We start from the raw sequence: 15299 nt of genomic DNA, 5'->3' as shown, positions 1-15299 counted from the left end.
AAAGCTGTTGGTATTTCTCAAAATACGTGGCTACGTCTCCCTCAATATGACTAACAATCAATACACAGAAAACTCAAATTCTGGCTCAATAATATTCTGCCTCAACTTACAAAATGTCATTAAAATCCAATTTTAGGTAGCGGGTCAGCTGACACACCTTCAAAAGCACATCGGAAAGCGCTGTGAGCTATGACTGTGTGTGGGTGTGCTCGGATGTGTGTGATGCTGAATTACCTCCTGAAACATTTGTTCTTTGCCGCAGCGAGGGCCGTGTGGCCTCCACTGGGTCAGCTCTTGGTCCAGGCACTCTTGTGTGTCAAGACGGCTCCAGAGTTTGTCCAGAAAGGGACAAATCGGGCTTTCCTTAGCGGGACCTCAGCAAGCAAATGCTGGGAAAAGCGTGCTCTGCCCCCTCCCCCCTAGCATTTATTTAATAGTAGCTAGCACTTACATAGCACTTTATCATTGTTATTTTATCTTCACAACCAGCCTGGGAGGTGGGTGTGAATAGTATCCCCATTTTACACTTGAGGAACCTGAAGCAAACGGAGGTGAAGAGACCTGTCCAGGGTCAGGCCGCTAGAAAGCATCTAAGGTTGGTTTTGAACTTATGTTTTCCTAACTCTAAATCCAAGGTTTTAGCCACTGTACCATCTAGCTTTCCTACCCACTGGCCCAAATAGAAGGTGAAAAGTTTTGCTAAGATATGGATCAATGGTATGGCACTATAGAAAGTAAAGTGATGGGGGGCAGCTGGGTGGCTCGGTGGATTGAGAGCCAGGCCTAGAGACGGGAGGTCCTCGGTTCAAATCTGGCCTCAGACACTTCCCAGCTGTGTGACCCTGGGCAAGTCACTTAACCCCCATTGCCTAGCCCTTACTACTCTTCTGCCTTGGAGCCAATACACAGTATTGATTCCAAGATGGAAGGTATGGGTTTATTAATAAATAAAAAGAAAGTAAAGTGATGGGGTCCGTGCACTGAGAGACAGGAGGTCCTGGGTTCAAATCTGACCTGGGACACTTCCTGTCTGTGAGACCCTGGGCAAGTCACTTAACCCCCAGGGCCTAGCTCTTACCGCCTGTCTGCCTTGGAAGCAATGCCCAATATTGATTCTAAGATGGAAGTTAAGGGTTTAAAAAAAAGAAAGAAAAAGAAAGTAAAGTTACTTTTTGGATATTTCTAGATGACAAATCAAAGCTCTGTCTACCATAGTCAGCCTAAGCCTTATCAGACCATAACCTATATATGGTGCTATCTAATGAGATCTCTGTCTCTTAAAGAAAACAGCAACCAGCATCTTCAAGAGGTGCAAAGGGAGAGCAGAGGGGCAGCAGAGGAGTGGCTCCCACAGAGATGACACTGGGCACAACAGCTTGCTTTTCCTTACTCTGGCGGGGCCTGCAGGCACTTACTTACCTGTAGGGGTTTTTAAGTTCTTCTGTGATGTAATTGAGCTGATTCCTGGAAAAAGAAAAACAGCCATGTCTAGTATGTCTGTGGGTTTACAGCTGTGATCTCAAAGCACAAATGGCATGCCACGCACTCCACTCCTCTTGTCTCCTACATTAGCTTCACTGAGGAACCCATTTTTCAACCTTTCAGGAAATGCTCAACCTGGGAAGCCCTTTGCTCAGTGGAAAAGGCTACCATATTCCTCTGCTATTCCTGGTCCTTTCTGCTAGAGATGGCTTCTGATTGGTCCCCCCGCCTGCAGGCTCTCTGCTCTAAAGGACAAGTTCTCTCGTGCTCAAAAACCTTCATTGCCTCTCTAGTGATTCTGGGAGAAAATAACAAATTTAATAACCAAATATTCAAAGTCTTCCACAATCTGGCTCCAATTTTTAAACATTCAATTTTAGCTCATTTTCAGGTCCACATTCTCCTTCCCAGCTCCCATTCACCCCCCAACTTCCAATGGGGAAACAAGAAAATCAAAGCCTGTTTCATACTTGTACAGTCAAATAAAACCAATTCTTTCATTAGCCACATCCAAAAAAAGCATATCTCAGTCTATACTTTGAGTCCATCACTTCTCCATCTGGAGATAGTTTCATCCTGGAGCACTCTGGAATTGTAGTTAGTCATTGTGCTGATCAGAGTCTAACTCTTTCTTTTTTCTTTTTTAATGTATTTTTTTATTCTATTTTTTAAACTTTTTTTATTATGCAGTCAATTTTTTAAAAAATTAATTTATTTAATCAATCTAGAACATTCCTTGGTCTAACTCTTTCTTTATAACATCATTGTTATTTTATAAGTTGTTCTCCTGGTTTTGTTCATTTTCACTTTGTATCAGTCTCTACAAGTCTTCCCAGGCTTCCCTGAAACCACCCACTTCATCATTTCCTACAGCACAAGAGTATTTCATTTTATTCATATGCCATAAATTGTTAAAATATTCACCAATTGATGGGTTCTCGCTTAGTTTCCAATTGTTTGCCAGCATAAAAAGAGCTACTAACAATACTTTTGTGAATATGGGTCTTTTCCTCTTTAATTTCTCTGTGGTTTAGTCCCAGTAGCAATATCAATGGACCAAAAGATATTCACAGTTTAATAGCTTTTTCAGCACAGTTCCAAATTGCTTTACAGGATGGCTAGACAAGTTCATAATGCCATCACTGTGCCTTAATATATTTATTTTCACACAGCCCTTCCAGCATTTGTTATTTCCCATTTTTGTCAGTTTAGCCCATTTGATGAGCATAACAGTTTAGAGTTGTTTTAATCTGTATTTCTCTAGTTATCAGCAATTTAGACCTTTTCACATGGCTATTGCTATCTTGAATTTTATTTTTTGAAAATTGTCTAATTATATCTTTAGATCACTTACCAACTGGGGAATGATTTTAATTCCTCTAAATCTGAATCAGTTCCCTATATATCCTAGAAATGAGACTTTGATCAGAGAAACTTGTTAGAAAGATTTTTACCCCATTTGCTTGATTTCCTTCTCATTTTAACTGTGCTGATTTTGTTTATGCACAAACTTCTAAATTTTATGTAATTAAAATTGACCATTTAACTTCCTGTGAAATTCTTTTATCTCTAGTTTGGTCAAGAACTCTTCCCAATTCATAGATCTGACATGTGCTTACTTTTTAAAAAAAAATATTTATTTTTAAAAATATTTTTCCATGTTTCCATGATTCATTTTCTGTAGAGCCCAGCTCCACAAATTACTCATGAGTCAATGAACTGGGATGAGAAAAGTGATTCTGGGATTACAGGAGGACCAAACTGACAGACTGACAGACAGACACACAGGAATCCTCTTGCTGACCAGTGACTTCTTGGAAGAACATACAGTATTTGTGATAGGGAAAAGTTTATTTTTCTCATGTTTAGGAGCAGGCTACATGTTTGGCAGTTCCTATACCATGGCTGTGATTTTACTGGGATCTACTCTCACTGCTGGGGGCTTTTCTTTCCCTCCCCTCTTCTGTCCCCACTCCCAGAGGCAACAAGCAATTCCACTGGGTGGTACAAATGTTGTCACTTGATACCCATCTCCATATTATTCATTTTTACTATAGAGCAATTTTTTAAAAGCCTAAACCCCAAATCACATAACCATAGTTATATGTGATAAGTGATAAGTCATATGTTTTTCTTTTTGTGTTTCTACTCCCATAGTTCTTTCTCTCAATGTGATTAGCACTCTTTTACATAAGTCCTTCAGGAGTGTCCTGGTTCATTACATTGCTACTACTAGCAAAGTCCATTACATTGGATTTTTCCACAATGTTTTACTTTCTGTGTACAATGTTCTCCTGGTTCTGCTCATTTCACTCAGCATCAGTTCATTGAGGTTTTCCCAGTTCATATGGAAAGCTTCCAGATCACATCAATCTTTACAACATAATAATATTCCATCACCAACAGATACCACAATTTGTTCAGCCATTCCCCAATTGATGGGCATCCCCTCATTTTCCAATTTTTGGCCACCACGAAGAGTGCAGCTATGAATATTCTTGTACAAGTCTTTTTCCTTATTATCTCTTTGGGATACAAACCCAGCAGTGCTATGGCTGGATCAAAGGGCAGACAGTCTTTTAGTGCCCTTTGGGCATAGTTCCAAATTGCCCTCCAGAATGGCTGGATCAATTCACAACTCCACCAGCAATGAATTAATGTCCTGACTTTGCCACATCCCCTCCAGCATTCATTACTTTCCATAGCTGTCATGTTAGCCAATCTGCTAGGTGTGAGGTGGTACCTCAGAGTTGTTTTGATTTGCATTTCTCTAATTATGAGAGATTCAGAACACATTTTCATGTGCTTATTAATAGTTTTGATTTCTTTATCTGAAAATTACCTATTCATGTCCCTTGACCATTTGTCAGTTGGGGAATGGCTTGATTTTTTATATTTAGCTCCTTATAAATTTGAGAGGTTTTTGTTATAAAAATTTCCCCCAATTTGTTACTTCCCTTCTAATTTTGGTTACGCGGGTTTTGTTTGTACAGAAATTCTTCAATTTAATATAATCAAAATTATTCATTTTACATCTGATATGTACTTTCTCCCACTCACCTCTAAATTGTTTACGATGTCACTCTTTCTGTCTACGTCATAGATCCATTTAGACATTGTCTCAGTATTTAATATGAGATGTTGGTCTATAATTGGTTTCTGTCACACTGCTTTCCAGTTTTCCTAATAATTACTGTCAAATAATGAGTTCTTGCCTCAATAACTAGAATTTGGAAGTTTATCAAATACTAGGGCACTGTGCATGTTAATTTCTTTATACTGTGTTCCTACTCTGTTCCATTCATCAACTTCTATATTTCTTATGTAGTATTAAATTGTTTTAATGTTTATAGCTTTGCAAGTACAACTTGAGAACTGGTACTGTTACCCACTTTTTGTTTTTTCACAAATTCCTTTGGTATTCTTGACCTTTTGTTCCTACAGATGAATTTTCTTATTTTTTCTAGCTCTATAAAGTAATCCACTGATGTGGCACTGAATAAATAAATTAACTATTTACATTTCCATTATATTGCCATTTTCATCATATTGGCTCAGTCTAACCACAAGAAAATAGATCTATTTTTATCTGTGTAGAGTATTTCATAATTGTGTTCATATAATTCCCATGTGTGTCTTGGCAGATAGAATCCTCAAGTATTTTCTATTCTCTCAAGCTATCTTAATAGGATTTCTCTTTTTTTCTCTTCTTGCTGGATTTTGCTGGTATTCAGAAATGTGATGATTTGTGTGGGCTTATTTTTATATTCTGCCACTCTGCCAGTTATTATTTCAATTAGTTTTTTTAGTTGATTTTAGGATTTTCTAAGTAAATCTTCATTTAAGCTGCAATAAATAATAATTTTGTTTCCTCTTTGCCTGTTCTTCCATTCATTTTTCTTGTCTTAATTCTATAGTTCATATCTAGCACTATATCAAATGACATCAAATGAAAAGAAATAAAGATTTCTTTTTCTTAATCTTATTGAAAGGTTCTCTAGTTTGTCTACCTTAAAGATCATATTAGTTCTTGGTTTTAGATTCCTAATACTTGTATCATTTAACCTACACTTTTTTTATTGGTTTTAGCCAAGAAGAATAGATATTATAATCTCAAAAATTTGTATGATTTTTGTTGTTCTTTCTACTAATATGGTTGATCATTATTGTAAATTTCCTCTGTTCCAGGTATAAATCCAGTCTTGTCATAGTTTATAGTCTTTGGTAAATGTTGCTATTGTCTCCCTGCTAATATTTTATTTAAAATTTTTACTTCAATATTCATTAAGGATATTGGCCTATAGTTTTTTCTCCATTTCAATTCTCTCTGGATTAGGTATCAAGATAATATTTGTGTCATGAAAGGAATTTGACAGGACCTGATCTTTTCCTTTTTTTCAATTTTTATAGTATTATAATTAATTGTTTATGAAATTTTTGGTAAAATTCACTTATAAATCTATATGGTTCTGAGGCTTTTTTCTTTGGGAGTTCATTCATGGCTTGTTCAATTTCTTTTTCTACATTAGGGTTATTTAAATATTTTATTTCCTAATCTGTTCATCTGGGGCTATTTTTATTTTTATAATTTTACACCCATTTCATTTATAGTGTTATCTTATTAGCATATAATTGAGGAAAATTGTTCCTAATTATTTATTTTATTTCTTTTTCATTGATTTTTATCTGATCATTTTATTTTCTTTAAAAAAGTCTCCATTCAGTTCCTGGGGATTGTGTGCTCAGTATGGGTAGAGCCTGAGATATCTTAAAAACTAGCCCCCAAGGTAAACCACCTTCCAAGAATGGAAGGTCTAGAAGATACTGACAAGGAAAATAAAGAAGGCTAGGGAAAGATTGAAATTACCAAAGATTTCAGGAAGAAATAAATTTAAAAACAAACAGATAAATAAGCAGACAAATCAGTAACAATGGAAGGAAATATGACCTCTAAATCAAGCAAATGAGTTCAGGTGTCTATGAATAAATACTGCAAAATAAATGAAAATGAACTAACATTTGACAAGACAGAAGACCTTGGGAATTTGAGGAAAATATGGGACTACAATCTACTATTATAGAGTAGTTTAAAAAAGAAATAACAATTTTTAGAGCATAATTCATGTCTTGTATGGCAAAAATAATGAATAGGAGAGAAAAGCTTGAATATGGAATGGAAAGCCTCACCAAAGAAACAAAAGGGAGAACAAAAGATACAAATATACAGAAATGAAGGACAATCTAGAAGAAAAGAAGCAAAAAATGTTAAAAGAAAGTATGTTCATTATGTAAGCAAAACATATGGAACTTAAAGTTGGGATGCAAAGAGACCACTTAAGAATTATAGGTCTCCCAAAAGGACAAGTTGGACAAAAAACTTTAACACTAGTGAAGGAAATGATAAAAGAGACCTGTCCAGAACTTCTATATATATAAAATGAAATTCCAATTGAAGAATTCACAGATTGTCTCCAGAAGAAACCTAAAGACCCAAACTCCAAGAAGCAAAGTAGTTAAATTTAACAATTCTATTCAGAACTAAATTCTGTAAGCCATCCGGAGGAAGCTCTTCAAATACAATGGAGAATACATTTAAGTAACATTCTACACCCACTAGATGAAGAAGAAAAGAATAGAATATGGGTTCCAAAGAATACTAGAGTTCTGAATACAGATCAGGATGACCTGCTAATCTGAGTTTAACCATAAAGGGTAAAAGTTAGACATTCCATAATAAAGAAGAATTTAAAACATTTTTAGAAAGGAAACCAGAATTATTTGCCTCTCTTACATGCTAAATGACAGAAATTTGGGAGGAGTGAAAAAACAACAGAGCAGGCAAAGACTGCAACAGAAACAGTGACTGCAGAAATCAGTAAGAGGGATGCAAATACTAACAACATGGCAATGGGTTCAAGTCAAGAACACATATGATACCAGTGGAATCACACGTCGGCCACGGGGGGTGGGAGGGAGGAAAAGAAAATGATCTTTGTCTTTAATGAAAAATGCATGGAAATGATCAAATAAAATACTATAAAATTAAAAAAAAAATCAGTAAGAGGACCTCTTTCTATGTATACAAGGACAGACATGAATGATGGTGGAAATCTGATAAAAATAATAGTGACAAAGCAGGCAGGCAGCATTATAGACAGAACTTGGTGACATTCTACCTATAGAGGAATCAATGCTTTTTTGTGGAACTACATTACAGCATAAGGTACATGAAAGGGCTGGGAGGGGAGCAGAGGGATAGAGAGGAAGGAGTAATGCTAGAATCTGGAATGCTGGAAAAACTTGGAATCAAATCCAGGGCTAACAATAGTGACCTTTATGGTATCAGAAAGAGAAGAACCTACCTGAGAATAAGTGAGGAGGAGGGGAAAAGACTGAAAAAATGAGGAAAGATAAAGAGTCCTTAGGACCTTTCAGTGGATATGGCCAGCAGGACAAATCCTTGAGGAGTCTACTTGTCCAGGGAGGGGGAAAGAATTGGAACCTTGGGGGCCACTGACAAGGATACAGAAAAGATATTTCTAAACACAGATAGAAAAAAAAGGTGAACAAGGGTAGGTATATATCAATAAGGTATTATGTCAATAAAAGGCTGCCAGATCAGACTTAGCTGGAGAGGGGCCTTCTCAGAAACCTTGAAATAATTGGCATTGTTCTGGAAGAAAGGCACAATGGAAAAGGGAATTTTTGGAGTAATCTCTACAAAGTAGTGACCAAAATCCCCTAGAGGGAAGAGTCTAGAATGGATATCTTGGAAGTTTTCATTACCTGAAGAATACAGAGAAAAGAGAGACATTAGATAAGTGTTGGGGTCATAAATCAGAGAATGAAGGTCTAGAGTAAACAGAAGGAGATAATGGATAATGAAGAGAGTGAGAGAAATACTTTTTTGGAAAGTGGTGCAAAAATTTTTTTTAAACTAATGAACAGAACAAGCTAAAGAGGAGTGAAAGCAGGAATCTAACTGATTGAGAGGAAAAAAGAAGGAGAAGAAATATATAACCAGATAAAAACAGGGGGGGAAATCCCTAAAGGGAATAGGATATCAAATAAGAAGTGGAAATCAGTGGGAAGGGGAGAGAGCCAGTTGGAATAAGAATATCTTTAAAAGTTATCTTTTAAAAAATAAAGTAATTGAAGGAACATAATACCAACAGAAGAGAGAACTTAAAATTGAAAAACTTCTGCAAAGACAATAATGATGTATCTAGGATAGGAAAGGAAGTAGTTAAATGAGAAAAAATGCATCTAATTTTTCTGATAATGGTTTTGTATCCAAATACATAAACATATGCATATATGTATGTGTCTCTAACCAATGGCCATGCCCTAATTGAAAAAAAGGTTAAAGGTTGACATACAAATAGAATGACTAAAATATCCAAACCCTTTGAACTAAAAAAACAAAAAACTCCAGTTATACTCCACAGGAACCATGGATGAGGAAAAAATTGCCCATATACTCCAAGATATTTTATAGCAGTACTTTTTTGTGATAGCAAAGAATTGGAAACAAAATAGATGCCCATAAGCTGGAGAATGATTAAACAAACTGTGGTACATAAATAAAATGGAATACTACTGTACTGTAAGACATTTTGTATGTGATGAATTCAGAGAAGCATGGAAAGATTTAAATGAATTGATGCAGTTAAGTAAGTAGTCAAGGAAAAAACATACAGTAACTAGCAGCAATACAATGATCCAGGACAATTCTGAGGGATTCATCAGAAAGAACTGTGGGAGCAGAAACACTGAAGAAAAACAACTGCTTGATCACATGGGTCGATGGGGATATGACTGGGGATGTAGACTCTAAATGATCACCCTAATGCAAATATCAATAATATGTAAATAGGTCTTGATCAATGACATATATAAAACCCAGTGGAATTGCTCATTGGCTATGGGAGGGAGTGAGAGAAGGGGAGGGAAAGAACATGAATCATAGGAAAATATTCTAAATTAATTAAATAAATCTTTTTAAAATACTCAAAAAATAGTATAGTAACTATAACAATGTAAATTGGAAGAACAACACACTAAAAAAATCAAATGTAACAAAATGATAGACAAGTGGGACTCAAATGAAGACATGTAAGAAGATACCCTCTACCCACCCCTTTGTGGAAGTGGAAGGTCCACAAGTACCACACACTACATATGTTTTCAGACTTTAGTGCTGTCTTTTTTTCCTCTCCAAAAAATACAGTTTGTTGTATGGGATGGCTCTCCAAGAGAGGAGGTGGTGGTAATGTAAGAGATAGAAAGTATCAACAAAAACATATTTTAAAATGAAAGAGATTAACCTATAAACTCATGCTTATTCACTGTAATGACCAAGATTTGCAAGATAGAGTTTACTTTTTTTTTTTAACTTATTTCCATGGCTAGATGTATCACCTGAACAGGCTAATGTAAGTCTGAAATCAGGTATTTTACATTCAAACTCAAATCATAGATCTATAGAATTTTACAACTGGAAGGGACTTCTTTGTTTTTCAGGTAAAGAAACTGAGATGCAGAGAGGAGAGGGCTTGCTGAAGCTCACTCATCACAGGAGCAGAAAAAGTTAAAGCAGACCCAAGGTCCCCTGAAAGCCAGCCCAGGACCCTTTCCACTGCATTCCCTTGTGTCTCCCTTGTGATGCTCTCTCAGGCCACCAACTTTTCTGTCATTTCACTTTTCTCACTTTTCAGGCTTGACCTTATAGTTAAGTAATGCAAGACTGTATTATCCTTTACTGTATAAACCTTTGCCCCTCTCTCTTCAACACTAAGTCCAAGCCCCAACAGTCCCACTTTCCTACCTCCATGGAGGAGGCCACTCCACTGTGATGACTGGGAGCCCCTACACTGCAAGTTATTTAATATCAGACAAATCCCCATTTATTTTTAAAGCAATGCTTTTAGCCCTCTCTAACAGATTTTAAGGGGCAGCTAGGTGGATAGAGTACCAGGCTTGGAATCAGGAAGAGCCAACTTTAACTCTTAACTCAGACATCTACTAGCTATATGGCCAAAGGCAGGTTTTCCTCAGTTGCAAAATGAGTTACAGAAAGAAGTGAAAAACCACTTCAATATCTTTGCCAAGAAAACCCCAAATGGGGCCATGAAGAGTTGAACATGACTGAAATGATTCAAAAATAACATATTCTAAATCTTTTCTTCTCTGTTTAAATTTCAAATAGCACCTTCCCCTCCCCACCTTTCCAGCAGAGGATTTCTTCTCATGTTTTACTGAGAAAATTAGTCATTTACCTTGGACTTCCTCTTCTCTCCTGCTCTATATTTCAAAACCTTTTGATATCATCCCTCATTCTGTCCTTTATTTTTTCTCACCACTGAACCCAATTCCTCTTCTTGTCCCTTTGATCCTACCCTTTCCTGTAACCTCCAGAAGAATGCTATCAAGATGCTCTCTTCTCTGTCTGTCTCTGTGTCTCTAATTTTCAATTTTTCCCTATTTACTTGTTTATTCCCTGTGGCTTACAAACACATTCAGGTCTCCCATAACCCTTTAAAAGCCATCACTTTCCTTATCATTCCCTTAAGCTAAGAATCCCACATCTTACATTTCTTTTCTTGGCTAAACTCTTAGAAAAAAACCCAACAACTATCTACTCTTATTACTTCTTCTCTTATTCATTTTCCAGTCTTTTGAAGTTGGCTTCCAATTTCATAACTTACAGAAACTGCTATGCCAAAGATCCCAAAGATTCCTTAGTTGCCAAATCTTGTGACCTTTCTTCATTCTTTATCTTTTTTTAACCTCACTGCAGCACTAAATACTAATTGACCTTCTCCTATAAACTCCTATTGCTTTCTCTTAGTTTTCCTTCGACTTATCTGACTATTCCTTCTCATTGTCCTTTGCTACATTCATGGGATACCTGCTAATGTTAGGTGTACCACAAGGTTCAAGTGAATCATTTTCTCTTCTCTTTGTATATTCTTTCTTGGTGGCTACATTTGCTGCTGAGAGCTGAATGTTATCATCTCTATGCAGATAACTCCCAAGTCTATATAATTAGTCCTCATCACTCTCCACTCTTGCATAACCCACTGCCCATCAGACAGACAGTTCAAATGATATTTGCCTGAGATATCTAAAATGCAACTTGCCCCAAACAGAATTGATCTTTTTTTTTCCCCCAAAACTCAATTCTCTCCCCTTCGTCTCTGTTTCTGTGAAAAGAACTGCCATCTTTTCATAACCCAGATTTGAAGGCTTGGAGTCTTTCTCAACACCTTATTCTTGCTCGTTCCCCACCCTCCAATTGCAATCAGTTGCCATGTCTTGTTGATTTTACCTCCACAACGTTTCTTTCATCTATTCCATTCTCTCCACTCACCCAGGCTCAGGTCCTCATCACCTCTTGCCTGGGCTACTTTAATAGCCTTATAATTAGTCTCTCTGCTTCCAGTGTCTGCTCTCTACAGTCTATATTATACACAAGGAAGCCAAAGTGATATTCCTAATCAATACAGCTAACAGCATCACTTTCTTGCTCAGTAAATTCCTTTTTTTTTGTAGCCTTTAAACCCCTTCACAATCTGGTTCTTACTTACAGATTTATTTTATTTTTTACAGATTTATTTACTTTCTAGATTTATTAATAAGTAATTCCCCTTAACACACTCTGTAGCTCAGTCAAACTGACTGTTATTCACACATGACAAACGACTACCCATCTCCATGATGGAAGGCACTCCCTCCTCACCTCAGGCTCACAGAATCTCCAAAGCTCAAGAGCTGTACAAAGGCCTTCCCTATGTCCTCTCCCACCCTAAATTACCAGCCACCTTCTCAAAATTAGCTTGTTTTTATTTGGTATATATATATATTTGGAATGTTGTTCCTTCAGACCCTGGAGGGCAAAGAAAGTTGTCTTTATATCCCCAATGCTTAGTATATAGTAGGTGTTTAATAAATGCTTGTTGGTTTAATGACATAGGCGAAGCAAAACTTGTTTCTTTGCATTAAAGGATGTTAAAACTGCAAGGTATTACTTGAAGCCCTCCTATCCACAGTTTCCAGTTAAATGATAACAGAGAGAAATCGGAGAACATGGAATGTAATTAGCTAGAGAGCCAACCCTGTTTGGCTCACACCATTAATGTCATTTCAACTTAGTGAAAACATTTTTTTCTTCCTTTGTCAAAACCCATAAAGATGAGGAATTCTACCTTTAACTGCTTATTTAAGGAAAACCTCTAACTGATACTTGACAAAATGCCCAAGTTTGAGTTAAAATAAAGCCAAACTCTTAGGGAGAATCTAGTACCAGAAGGCTTAAAAGAGAAACAAACCACAAGATTTCAGTCCTCTGCTTACTTTTGAAAGTCCAGGTTACAGTGGGCGGGAGTGTTTGCTATTTCTATGCCTTTTAGTACCCAGACAATAACTTACCATCCATCATAGGCCCAGAGTCCATTATAAAATGCCAGACTGATAGCACCCACAGAGACACTGGCATCTTCAAAGGAATTTTCGAAATTTTTTGTTTTTCCTGAAATAAAAACATAGATCCGGTGGGAGTTGACAGATAAAACTGAGAGTTCCACCCCTATTTTCCACTTGAAAGAAGTATCTAAACGCTGATTTCAGATTTAAAATAAATACTTTGACAATAAAATGAGAGGCTAAAGATTCTTGTGAACTCATTTGCTAGATTGATTTCTTACATTTTCCTATTTCTGTATAAAATTTAAAAATTACATCTAAGAACTACTGAGCAATTCCAGCAAACAATTCAATACTTATCATATCATATTATCTTATCTTATCATATCATATCTTATCATATTAAGACACTTTGGACCAAATCCTCTGCCCTTGAGAGATTAGTTGTTCCAGTTCCTTAGAAGGTTCTCATTCAGTAAACACATAAGTGCCGACTATGTCCAAGGCAATTCCAAGAGAAGAAGTTAGTATAGTAATTGGTGTCAGAGGACCTGAGTTCAAGCCCCATCTCGAACACTTGCTGACTGGCGGACTTTGGGCAAGTCACAGCCTCTTAGTTCCCCCAAGCAACTCTCTAAGACTATAAGCTGCTGAGCAGTTCAAACTGCTTCTCCACGTCTTCCCTTAAATCCTCCAAAATGTTATCAGGCATTATGCTACCAACTGGAGGTAAAAAGGAAAAACAAAAAGAATACCCTTGCCCTCAAAGGGTCTACACACTACCGTACTCGAGCTCGGCTGATGCTCGGCAGTGGGAAGGAAAGGATGCCATTTACCTTGCGCGAGGAGCACAATTCCACTTATGATGATAATGGCGACAATCACCAGCTTGGCCGCAGTGAAAAAGTTCTGTACGTAGCTGCCCAGCTTCACGCTCAGGGCGTTCACCGTTGTGATGATCACTGGAAGAAGAGTCAGACGAGGAAGAGAGTTTGATATTCTAGACTTTTCAAAGTCCTTGATCTAATCTCAAGATGTAGAAAGTGATTTGGGGAAGATTCTGGAAGACTGTCCTGAACAGGACTAAAGGATCACCCTTTATTAATATTTTAGAAATATTGTATATTAATTAATAATTAACAATTATTTATTTATTAATATTAATAATTTAGAAATAGGTTTTCAACAATGATACATGTAAAACCCAATGGAACTGCTTGTTGGCTATTGGAAGGGGGGTGAGAAAGAACATGAATTATGTAACCATGGAAAAAATTCTAAATTAATTAATTAAATACATTTCAAAAAAAAGAATACCCTGATGTTCAGGAGTAGGAATATCCTCTACAATTATATTACCTATTTAGTTTTGAGGGGAATATATACCTCCATATACCTGCATGTATGTATTATGTCATTAGAATTTGCTCCCCAGAACTCTCTTACCCAGGCTCACATGGAATGCGAACATGGCGTGCCTACATAGGGAGGATATATTTTGATGTAACCCCGCTATGCTCTCTCTTCTTCCCGAAACGTGGCAGTGGAGGTTGGGGGAGAGCTTGGCAGGAAAGCTTACTCACGTGATCTTACCTAAAGTGACTACTAATAAATCTTATAAAATATAATACTTGGAGTTATTGGGCATTAATTTAAATCTTAAAGCATGTATATAAGTGTGTATATATGTTTAATTATACAGATTTATATATAAAAGATGGGCAAGAGAACATTTTAAATATCTTTGATTGTTTTAAACATAGGACAGCTAAATGGTCCAGGGGAGAGAACACTGGGCTTAGAATCCAAAAGACCTAAGTTCCAATGCACCCTCAGACACTGACTAGCTGTGTGACCCCGGGATTTCCTCATGTGTCAAATGAGCTAGAGAAGGAAATGGCAAACCATTCCAGTCCATCTGCCAAGAAAACCCCAAATGAGATTATGACTGAAATGACTGAGCAACAATTATTTTAAACATCTCTCATTTAAAAATGAACCCGTGGAGTAGAAACACAGAAGAAAAACAGCTGCTTGATCACATGGGTCAAGGGGATATGATTGGGGATGTAGACCCTAAATGAACATCCTGATGCAAATACCAACAACATGGAAACAGGTTCTGATCAAGGACACATGTAATACTCAGGGGAATTGTGTGTTGGCTACGGGAAGGGTGGGAGAGGGGATGGAGGGAAAGAATATGATTCTTGTAACCAAGGAATAATGTTCTAAATTGACTAAATAAATTTTTAAAAAATTGAACACTTTAAAAATAAAAAATAAAAAATAATATCCATCTCTTTCCTGAAAAAAAAAAATGAACCCACGCCTGCCTCGGACATCAGACGTTCAGTGGAAGTTTAACAAGGTGTGTTCAGGAGGGGAAAACT

At 36.8% G+C, this 15299-nt stretch overlaps 1 protein-coding gene across 3 annotated transcripts in view; it reads right to left on the bottom strand.

The window, feature by feature from the left end:
* SLC7A9 (solute carrier family 7 member 9) overlaps window positions 1-15299 on the bottom strand; it is a 40918-nt gene that overhangs the window by 11837 nt on the left and 13782 nt on the right. For all 3 annotated transcript variants that reach the window (XR_008915289.1, XM_007474776.3, XM_056812205.1), the window contains 3 exons: window positions 13743-13868; window positions 12913-13012; window positions 1420-1464 (listed from right to left, as the gene is read on the bottom strand). Coding sequence is in view for 2 of the 3 variants with exons in the window: in XM_007474776.3 (XP_007474838.1) it covers window positions 1420-1464; window positions 12913-13012; window positions 13743-13868 (271 nt within the window). In the remaining variant the exon portion in view is untranslated. The remainder of the gene's footprint in view (window positions 1-1419; window positions 1465-12912; window positions 13013-13742; window positions 13869-15299) is intronic.

The sequence above is a fragment of the Monodelphis domestica genome, chromosome 1, assembly GCF_027887165.1.
Source record: "Monodelphis domestica isolate mMonDom1 chromosome 1, mMonDom1.pri, whole genome shotgun sequence".
Lineage (NCBI taxonomy): Eukaryota > Metazoa > Chordata > Mammalia > Didelphimorphia > Didelphidae > Monodelphis > Monodelphis domestica.
The sequence above is the reverse complement of the archived record's forward strand: the minus strand, read 5'-3'. Positions and strand labels throughout refer to the sequence as shown.